This window comes from Megalopta genalis, chromosome 4 (assembly GCF_051020955.1).
Source record: "Megalopta genalis isolate 19385.01 chromosome 4, iyMegGena1_principal, whole genome shotgun sequence".
In the NCBI taxonomy this organism is placed as follows: Eukaryota; Metazoa; Arthropoda; class Insecta; order Hymenoptera; family Halictidae; genus Megalopta; species Megalopta genalis.
Genome location: NC_135016.1, coordinates 16,361,190 through 16,372,106, shown reverse-complemented (window position 1 = coordinate 16,372,106; position 10,917 = coordinate 16,361,190). Strand labels below are relative to the sequence as shown.

The 10,917-nt window shown below is 33.1% G+C and overlaps 2 protein-coding genes across 6 annotated transcripts; both read left to right on the top strand.

Moving 5' to 3' along the window:
* The first annotated feature begins 898 nt into the window (after positions 1-898).
* On the top strand, positions 899-5,557 carry Iru (E3 ubiquitin-protein ligase Iruka). 5 transcript variants are annotated; one of them, XM_033473247.2, is made up of 9 exons: positions 902-1,063; positions 1,574-1,774; positions 2,151-2,276; positions 2,382-2,515; positions 2,854-2,967; positions 3,427-3,590; positions 3,654-3,769; positions 3,862-3,986; positions 4,096-5,557. In XM_033473247.2, the coding sequence occupies exons 2-9, from the start codon at positions 1,691-1,693 to the stop codon at positions 4,208-4,210; spliced, it is 978 nt and encodes a 325-aa protein (XP_033329138.1). In that variant the 5' UTR covers positions 902-1,063; positions 1,574-1,690; the 3' UTR covers positions 4,211-5,557. The 5 variants fall into 5 exon arrangements, with proteins under 5 accessions (XP_076376833.1, XP_033329138.1, XP_033329137.1 ...); XM_033473246.2 differs by having other exon boundaries at positions 902-1,071; XM_033473248.2 differs by having other exon boundaries at positions 903-1,071; positions 3,862-3,959.
* Positions 5,558-5,699: 142 nt separating this feature from the next.
* Positions 5,700-10,443, top strand: abo (de-etiolated protein 1 abo). Its single transcript, XM_033473243.2, has 8 exons — positions 5,700-7,122; positions 7,218-7,355; positions 7,442-7,586; positions 7,675-7,783; positions 7,869-8,061; positions 8,473-8,756; positions 8,881-9,087; positions 9,263-10,443. The coding sequence occupies exons 1-8, from the start codon at positions 6,715-6,717 to the stop codon at positions 9,444-9,446; spliced, it is 1,668 nt and encodes a 555-aa protein (XP_033329134.1). The 5' UTR covers positions 5,700-6,714; the 3' UTR covers positions 9,447-10,443.
* Positions 10,444-10,917: the final 474 nt, after the last annotated feature.

The window sequence follows — 10,917 nt, the reverse complement described above, 5'->3', positions numbered from 1 at the left end:
TTTTATCGAATGAGGGTTTCGCTGCGGAATATGTATGTATGTATGTATGTGTGCACGTATGTATGTATGTGTAGCATCCAACGTGCATCCAACGATGCATGCATATGCGACATGTAGACACGTGTATGCATCTAATCTACACTTTAATTTTGTAATCAGCCAAACACATGAATTACCCTTTTCAAAAACAGTTGCTGTATATGTACATACGTATGTACTGTAGTGCATACCCACCCCACGAGTTACGCGCATGCGTATAAGAAGAAATGAAATTCGTTGTTACATCCGTACATAATGTGTGCTCATATCCGCAGGACTTCTATATACTATCTCTCTCTCTCTATACGTAGATAATACTACATGGTATGTACATATATAGTATTGTATAGAGTGTAAAAGCTGATACATACATAGCGTACATATACGTACGTATGTCCTATAAATAACCACGATACTCATTATTGCTTATGTATGTGCAAACACGTAAATATACAAATCATACGTACAGTGTCGTATTTATATATATGAACATATGTACATATGCTTATATACATATGTACGTATCTGCAAAGTATGTGTATAGTGTCGTTATATGCATTCCCGTTTTGCTCATATAAAACGTTAATAAAACAAAAGTTTTCCTTTTTTGAAGGTACATATGATGAAACATCGAAATTTCTAATCTTACAAATGTATGTAAATATGTATGTACATACGCATGGAATTATTTACGTGTATGTATGTTTATTTATGATCGCGTCTTTCGTTTGATTCGCATTTCTTTTTTTCTTTTTTCTTCTATGCATTTACACAAAGAAATAATTACGCATACGTATGTATGCATGCATGCATGTATGTATGTATGTATGTATGTATGTATGTATGTATGTATGTATGTATGTGTTACAATGTACTACGTAGTCGATGTTACAAGTTACAACTTGTTTGAACACGATTTTCGATTGGTTTTTTAACATGTGTTATTTCATTCTGCCAATCAGAAGTCGCAGCCTAGCTTGGGCCCTTTCCTACATATGCACGTAAACGTACATATGTACATTTGGTAAGTTGGTAAGTACCGAGAAAAACGCGTGACCAAACCTAACCTACTAAACGTACTTTTCGTTACGATATATTTAGAATTTGCAATATGCGTACGCGTGAAAATCGATAAAAAAAGACAACACTACAGGTTCGATACCTTTAGTATCATGAAAGATAAAAGGCTTTTAATATGAGTTGGCAAGAAATACATATGTGTTCTTGTTAATTCAATGATATTAGCCAAAAAATTTTTAGCTTAAACATATTTTCGTGTGCGAAATACGGTTCTGTAGGAACGATTTCACAATTACAATTCACGGTGAAATAACTAGAAATAAAATAATACGACGGGTAAATGGAGAAAGAAATTTCAAGTTAGTGACAGAAGAGTGAAAATGATCTGAAAGAATTGTACATATACATACATGTAATTGAAGCAACAACGAGGTGTTGATACGCAATCGACAAATTTAATCGGACGCCATCTCGTGTTATGTGAAGGTATTATCTAAAATCAGTAGTTTTCCAGCTCAGGTTCGACATTTGCTTAAACGCAATCAAGTACACGAACAGTTGTGACGGAACACCGCAGTTTGCGACAATACATTTAGAAATAGGTAAGAAGAGCAAGGAGGATACATAAAGTATGGCGGAAGCCGTTGTAGACGGGACACCAACGTCCCGATTTTTCTGTCACAAATGCAGCATTGAAATCGAAGATTTACTACCCGTAAGTATGGTCATAGATTTTGTGTGTCGTCAGCTATTAATTGGATGCAGTTTTCTATCCAACTTTTGACATATTTTCTCTAGATATCATACGATACTCGATATCATGCGCACATCTTTCTTTCGCTTCTTGCTCCGAAACAGGCAATCGGTTTTATCATCGCAACGATCGGTCACATTATTTTCAGACAACTCGTTAAATTTTTTCTTTCCTCTAACTATAATGTTGCAGCCATTTGGTATTTATATGTTGTGAAAATGTTGTAGCTGTCGAATGTAATAGGTACTTGTCAAAGAAATGTTAGCACCTTTTTACATTTGTTTTGTTTTAGGATTATTTTCAGCCAAACTATACCGACATTAGAATTCTGTTTTAGGATTATTCGTGTCCACGATGCGCAAGTGGTTTCATAGAAGAATTACAAAGCGGTAATGACAATAATTGCCCAACAAGCGGCATGGATCTTGTTAACGATGATCACGATTACCCGCTGCTAAATAATGTAAACATGAATCTTATATCTATTAATATCTATATTGATTCTTCTAATATTTTAATGTTCAATGTGGCTCCCAATCCTAATTTTTATCGATTGTTCTTTGTATAGTTGATAGAACGTGATATTTTAGACCTGCTAGGAATGCCTGATAGAAGTCAAACATCGAGCACGTCTAACAGAAATAGTGTACCAGTCAATTCGACTAATTATTTAACTATTCGAGATAATCGTCATTCGTACAGGTGGGTTATATTTATAATCCCTTGGAAAGTATGAACGCGTGCAGATATATGATATTTTCTAATCGAAAGCACATGTGATTGATTTCTCTTAAAATTAGTTAACTGCTAAAATTACCTCGAGAAACTTTGTATTTTACATATCTCAATCGCATTGTTTAAAATTTTTGGCACAATACAAGTAAATAACATATTTAAATATTATCGATCTTGTTTAATTCCAAAGTTACATTGATACATAGTTACAGTAGTTGTTATAACAATGAAACATAATATTTATATTACTAAAATAATATAAAAATTAACAAATAGAGCTACATAACTTTTCTTATATTGAACAGCCGTCGTGGAAGACAAATTGACCCTGCTCTAAACATGTTCCTACAAAGTTTTCTACAAGCTCTCTCAGAAGCAAGTTTGGCATATCCAGTAACACAAGATAGTCAACCACCTGTGTATGTAGAACATGAAACTTTTGTTAGTTGCTTGTGCCCCTCGTACAACATAATTCAACGATGCAATACATTATGTTAAACATTATATAAAACATTATCCTGAGTGAACTGGATAGTAATTTCTATGTACATATATACATATATGTATATATATATATATATATATGTGTGTGTATATATACATACAGTCTTACAAGATGGAATTTTATCACCTCGATTTCTTTATTTATTTTATCATCTTTAATATAAAATGTTCATATCTAACACATCTTGTAACTATTTGTTTGCTTGTTTATTAATATTATCATGGCAATGTATTGTTCAATCTTGTGGCACAATGTTGATAAGAGGAGATCTGCAAAGTTTCTTCACCTGGGATGAATCTCATTATTTGCCGTTTTCCTTGACATCTCGAATATTATTAAAGAAGAAAAGAAACTAATGAAAATTCAATATTAGACTGGTCTATGCAAATCCTCAAGATTATATTTGGGGTCAGGCTGGCTTTGATGCAATTGTAACGCACATGTTAAATCAACTGGATGGAACTGCTGGCCCACCACCTTTACCAAGGAAACAAATAGATCAAATACCAACCACGACCGTTACCCAAAGTCAAGTTGGTAAGTTTGAAATTTAGACAACAATGATCCACATTTCTAATTAAACATGTTCTCTCTGTACAGACAGTAAAATGCAGTGTTCCGTTTGTTGGGAAGACTTCAAACTTTCAGAACCAGTTAGGCAGCTTCCGTGCCAGCATCTATATCATGCACCGTGCATTTTACCTTGGTTAGAACTGGTAAGAATCAAATAATTGAAAAAAGTCTTTCTTCTCTTGCAATTTAATATGCTTACGCAATTTTCATAATCGTTCTCATTCTTTGCTTTTAGCATGGAACTTGCCCAATTTGTAGACAAAACTTAGGAGATCAAAACACTGCAGAAGCAAATCAGGATGTTGTTAGACCTAGTCTATCTGCCCGATTTAGGTACACTCGTGCCTTGTTACAAATAATGTTTGTATATTGGCCTCGAAGTAGAGGAAGAAATGCATTATTTTCAAAGTCATGAAATCTTTTCAGAAACGATCCAAGGTTTCATATAAACGTATTTCTTTGATTCTAGGGCCACAAACGAATCTAGAAACAATGCTAGAACATCGGCGACGTCGTCGTCAGCTTTGAATAATAGTAACTCCAGTGATAGTAACTCCAGTTCAACAAGATCGAGTTCAGATTGATTATCCAATCTTGACATTTTCTTTACCTAGCAAGACACGCAAGTACACAGGCATACACATACACAAACATGTTTTTCACCTCAGATTTATTTTCCGCCACTGTTGACTTCAGCAATGCTTATACATCACGTAAATATTGTATCCCGATGCTAATATAAATTTCAAGCTTTATACCTTAATCAACAATGTAATATAAATCATAAAGAATAATGAATTATCAAGTTACAATTTACATATGTTACTTTGAATAAATATATCAAGGTACGGATTACTACGAGTGTGCGCATACATGTTTCAAATTGAAAATGTCTCTGTTGCTGTTATACATTGGGTATTACAGTTTTAAACAAAACACGATTTAAAATAAATACCATAAACAAGCGTATCGAAAATTTTTAAAAACATGTGCGTTTACTTATAAAAATTCGAATTTTGATGTTTAATACATATAATATAGTTGACTATTACTTACAAAAATAAACTCTGTAATATAATTCAAGTATGAGAAAAATGTATCGTGTAGACTTTGTGGGTAAAGATTAGTAATTTTAATTTTGTACAGTTCCCTTGAAAATTTCTGTGCATCATAAGCACATCTAATTGCATAACAAATTTCGTTTAAATCATAGACAAACACTGCAGACTATTTACTTTATTATACCATATTATATGGAAAATATACATATATTAAAGGGGGCGAAAATATGTGAAATAGAAAAATTGTTGAGTATAAATATGTAGGGCAACATGTAATATTTATTTACGTCGATTTGAAATATTATTGTTGACGATCGCTTGCGCGGACTACTATCATTCTTTGCAGTAGTTTTACAAGAATAGTCAAATTTGTTTATGAACGTAATCGTAAATTTCCTACTACAGAAGAATACGTTACGTGTATTAAGAGTACCGCACGATTAACATAACAAACATTTTCGTTGAGTTATAATGGTCACAACAGCCCGCTTCGAACAATTTACGTGTACCGAATACATATCTGTAGTAAATTTTGTAATTAACAATTAGGAGCAGCAGTTTCTTATGCTTCATTTTATCAATAATATATTACATGACTGAAGCTATAATTTATGACAACAGGGTCAGATGCTTCTTTAGTTTGCCATATTAGCTAGATCATTTTAAAGTATGTATGTCTGTATACAATAGCTTGTATTGTGACCTTATAAATTGATAATTTTGTTCGTTTAAATATGGTATTTATCAATGTTTCAAACGTACGTATATAAATTTAGATCGCTTGTTTTTAAACTTATTGTAAGATGGGCGCTAATGAGACGACAAAATTGTAAACAGTTCATTGAAACTAAATAAATGTATTTTATTCGATGTTCGTGCGTAAGTATAACAACTAATCTATCGGAAATGGTTTTTCATAAATATGTATAGTGATTCTGTAGGAACGTTTCATATCACACACAGTGAAATATTAATTTGTTATCATTTGAAAATGTTATTTTGCATATACCCAAATGTAACATATACATTGTTACAGCAGAAATTTACGGGAATTACGATAAAATTGTAAATGTCTTTAATAATATGCAATTTTAATTTTGTCTACATGTTTTGAAAAATGTATAAAATATGTGTATGTACCAACTAGAATACCATTATATGTATATACACATGGATTGTCGCGTAACGAATATGTCCGTAATAGTATTTACATAATATTCCAAAATTGTATAAGATCAAACTTTTCGATGAAACTATTGATAAATTTCAGAAAACGCAAAGGTTAAATTAATTGTTACGCGACAATAACTGCATCTTACAGGTATGCGTATACATATGGTATCTATAGTAATAAGATTTGTATGCATGTATATACATACACAAATATTACATATTTAGCTATACTCAAAAATGTATCTCTATATAAAAAGAAAATACATATATAATTGATAAACATATATTGCAAAAAGGAAAGCAAAAGGCTGTATGTTATATGTGATTTCATATCATAAGCACTTGTAAGCAATGGTGTATTTAATGACATATTGTACATACAAAATAAGACACGGCACGTACGTGCAACAGAAAAAAAAGAAGGATAATTATAACGAATGTCTCTACTTTGCACGTACATATGTACATATAAGTTGTGCCATTGTGCGATTGCGATTGCGATTGCGATTGCGAGATACGATATATGGGATGTGGTGAGACCCGAAAGAATTCAAGTTAGAATTTAGAACGTTAGAAATAGCAAACAGCAGGAAATGTCTCCTGTGTGCTACTGTCTTCCTGTCTGTAAATTCCACACAACGAATACAATGTGTATGTAGCTTGAAAGTGGTTTCGAATTTTCATCGCACGTCGAACGTAATTGTAACCCTTTTAAACAACATTCAACATAACCAAAAACACAATGAAAAGGTTTCATAGAGACTGAGTAAGAAAAGGTGGAGATATTTGTGCATTAAGTGACATGAATTGAGTGAAATGTATATTTTAATGTATATTTGGAACAGTCGTAAGGAATGGCCGAAAAGGAGGCAAAGATTGAATATGTGACAGAACCTTGTCCAATAAAACCTCGTAAAATAGGACCACAAAACATTGTTGTTCGTTTGAAACGTCGCGAAACATTTGGTTGTCCTTACCCAGGAACACATGTACACAATGCCAGACAATTTTATCAAAACGTATTTCCAAATTTTACTATTATGAATGTAGAAAAACCACCTTGTTTTCTTAGAAAATTTAGCCCCGATGGACGTTATTTAATAGCTTTTAGTGCTGATCAAACTTCTATAGAAGTTTATGAATATCGTGGTGCATCCGCAGCTGCTGATTTGTTAGCAAATTGCGAAGGTGAATACATCGGTCATAAAAACGATGAGTACAGTTTTCAAATTAGAAGCAATATTTTTAATCGATTCTTCAAGGTACGTTGCATATTAGATCCTAGTTCTCTATTAGAATTTTCATATAACTTGTAAGCAATCGTTGTTTTAATAATCATTTACTATAATATTTCTAGACAAAATGGATCGTAAACGTAGTTCAAAGTAACGAACAATTAAACAGAGAATGCAGTTTATTTACGGACGATGGTCGATATGTAATTGTGGGTTCCGCTGCTCACATCCCGGATGAATTAAGGCCCCATTTTTACCAGGTAAGTCACTCCCTTCACTTTTTCTTTTTCTCGTAATTAAAGAACCAATTGCTGAAACGCGAATGATCAAAAATTGTTGATTCAAGATTTACTCCAACAATGAAGCGCTAACTCCAAATCCTAGATCGCCGCTCGAAGATTATAGTTTACATCTTGTTGATTTACGCGGGGGAAAGTTATGTGATACTAGACATTTTAAAGTAGACAAAATATACTTATCACACAATCAAGGTATAGATCTCTGATTAAGTAGTAGTAGAAAATTCTATGCTCAAAGTATTTAATAAATCAACTGATAGGAATACATTTTATTTTATAGGTCTTTATTTGTATAAAGATATATTAGCAGTTTTATCGGTACAACATCAAACTATTCACATATTTCAAATTCTCGATGGAATGTTCATAAATGTCAGGACAATAGGAAGGTATTGTATACGATGTCTTTCAATGACTGCTGGTAGATACAATAATTTCACTGTATCCTTACAAGTTGTTTTTAATTTACAACAGATTCTGTTTAGAAGATGACGCATATTTGGTTACAAGTGCTTGTCCAGGAGTAAATTGCCGTCCATTTAGAGACATTACAATAAACAGTCTCAAACACAAGTTATTGGTTTATCTATACAAAAGAGCAGCATACATTAGCGACACAACAAAAGATCCTTACGAATTGAGACGTTTTTATCAATATTTCGATCAGGTATCCTATCAAATTTTCAAATAGCATACTACATTCGCTGTAAAGACAGGATGTGCATATGAGAGTAAAACTCTCAAGAATTGCTCTGTAGGCTTGAGCTGCTCTGGAAACACAATAAAGTCACTCTCGGAGAGCTACTCTGACGATACGAATCCGGTTCGTATTATGATTATGAGAGTAGTTCTCCGCGAGTCGCGTTGTCGTCACGTTTTATCGTTAGCGGTAATACTTATATTACCATTGTAGTTGATTAGACAAAAAAATTATGTGAGAAAGAATAATTATCCGAAGTGCTGCTCTGAAATGGATGCACAATTTGAGAGGAATTCGCGAGAGCAGCAAATCATGCGAGGAACTCTCAGATGGACACGCGCCTTAACTCTTTATAAAATCTGTTGTTCGAAATTCTAGTTGAACGCGTTACGCATGTGGAAGATGCAATTATTAGATACGAATCATATCCTTGTAAGATTTGCAAGCGAAGAGGTAGCAACGCTTCAAGCAAACGAACCGAACGCACAACCTGCTCTTTTGGTAGTTTACGACATGGTAACAGCTAAGATATTGGCTGCATATGATAACGCGTCTACACAGTTGTTGACGCAATTTGAGAATTTTAGCGATTTCTTCAGAAATGCTAGAATGAGTACAGACTGTCAATACATGTGTTCACCATCTAATAATATATACGCAAGGTATAGCAACGTACTAGTAGCGACTAAATTAGTTGAAAATTTCAACCTGTTTACACCGTTTTGGATGTATAAATCGTCATACTTTATTGAGTCATTTCCAATTTAATCTTTTGCTTTGTTGCAGATTATTACAGCAAAGATTCAAACAAACGATAGTGAGTGCTAGATATGGCGGTGTTACGGAAGCTACAAAAAGACTACTTGCTCAATTACCGATATGCGCACAGTCTTACTCTAGTTCTCCGTACCTAGATTTATCATTATTTTGTTACGACGATAAATGGGTATCGATGATGGAGCGACCTAAAGCTTGCGGAGAACATCCTATACGGTATCAATTTTGAACTTTCTACAGTATCAAAATTAAGATTTCACAATAGTATTACAATTATAAATTATAGATGTCGAATGTGCTTATTGTGATCGCTCATTTGAGAAGCGTGCCCATAAGTAACCTGTGTGTTCGCTAAACTGTTAGATAATGTTCACACGTATTTGTTACACAGATTTTACGCTCGCGATTCTGGTCTTTTGAAGTTTCGAATGTACGCGGGAATGTTGGGCCGTACAACACCAACAGCTGCAAGGCGATTAGTTGCATTTACGTTTCATCCAACGGACCCGTTTGCTATTTCCGTTCAGCGAACAAACGCTGAATACATCGTCAGTTTTCATGTCAGACATGTTTAACGTCGTATCGAAGCTTGTAAAATTCGATGATAATCTATACATACAAGTATAGTATCATTCGCTTCGATTATACCCTGTTTTTCTATTCCAATGAATTCAAACGATCTCGTACCACAGTATCGATCAAATTTCCTTGAAAAAGAAACTGTTGTATATTTCGTATAAATTAATGTAAATATTCCAGAAATATTTTTATTGTCGTCAACTTTACAAAAACTATTATAATTGATCGAATTTACGATGCCCGTTATCACTCTTCAAATTGTCAACATTAAATATTAAAAATCGTTACGTACATTAATTAGATTAAGAAATTATTCGTCTCGTGAAACAATTTAATAGGTTAATAGCTGAATTCACCTCAACATTTGATTACGTTTAGTCCATTACACGTTAGATAGTAACAATCGAAAAGAGAGCTGTCCTGCTATACTGTGATGTTCTACGGTTACTACGGTATTATCGATAGTTGATCCGTTCACATTACACAACTAATGTTAATGTTCATCAGATCTTATCTTCGAAATATATAAATTTGTATATACATATATTACATATTTAGATAGCGGTTGTTTATACCAATGCGTATTTTTAGAGAAAGATAGAGATAATGAAAATGGTACTTTGAACAGTACCACGTGTATTATCATGTATTTTGTTGATACATGTGTACATATTTTGTATATACCTAAAACGTAACCTATAATTTGTATACATTTGCATATTTAGATATATAAAAAAAAAAACTTAAAAATAGGCACAATTCAATAAAATTTTTAAAATTTATCCAACAATTGAATAATTTCAGTTTTAGGGTGAGAGGAATGAAAGAGCTTTGTAAATTTATATCTAAAGTTTGATAACTAAAGTAATGAACTAAGTAATAAATACATGTATGCTACTTGTTCGGAAAATAAGGAGTTATGTCAAGAAGTCGCAAGAAACAGTATCGGAATTGAATGAATGAATAAAACAGTATGAAATTTTGCAACATCCACCCGATTTATCGCCGATAGATTTTCATTTTTTCTTTAAACAGCCATACAACTCTCTACGGAATAAATGTACACTTCGTTTACGAAAATAGTATTAAAATCTCCATTATCGAATTTATTCATGCAGAATACGGCATTTTAAAAATGGCATTAATGCATTAAAAAAAATATGAAGTTTATAATAATTAGCTGGATTTCATCCTGCTCAACTTGACGAAACAATTCCCTACAAACATATGCATTCGAAACATATCTCAATGTGCACTGAGCATCGTTCGCAAATACGCCGGATGATGTGGTCGAGAATCCTATGAAGCTATGTACAAGTATAGCCATAGTAATCCAAGGCGAGGGCAATCGGCTTAGATGTAAGCCGTTTTATCGCCATCATTTTAATGCTCATCCAGGTCCGCGCAGTTGCTTTAGAAAGAGAATTGGAGATGATCGAGAAAAAAAAACAAATACAATTCGAGATA

What these genes read in the sequence shown, in the direction of transcription:
- Iru (XM_033473247.2), top strand. Translation starts at nt 1,691, where the DNA reads ATGGCGGAAGCCGTTGTAGACGGGACACCAACGTCCCGATTTTTCTGT. An exon ending in ATTACCCGCTGCTAAATAAT is followed by an intron (nt 2,277 to 2,381) that starts GTAAACATGAAT and finishes TTCTTTGTATAG; the next exon opens with TTGATAGAACGTGATATTTT. An exon ending in TTTTACCTTGGTTAGAACTG is followed by an intron (nt 3,770 to 3,861) that starts GTAAGAATCAAA and finishes CTTTGCTTTTAG; the next exon opens with CATGGAACTTGCCCAATTTG.
- abo (XM_033473243.2), top strand. Translation starts at nt 6,715, where the DNA reads ATGGCCGAAAAGGAGGCAAAGATTGAATATGTGACAGAACCTTGTCCA. An exon ending in TCTAATAATATATACGCAAG is followed by an intron (nt 8,757 to 8,880) that starts GTATAGCAACGT and finishes GCTTTGTTGCAG; the next exon opens with ATTATTACAGCAAAGATTCA. An exon ending in TGCGGAGAACATCCTATACG is followed by an intron (nt 9,088 to 9,262) that starts GTATCAATTTTG and finishes TTTGTTACACAG; the next exon opens with ATTTTACGCTCGCGATTCTG.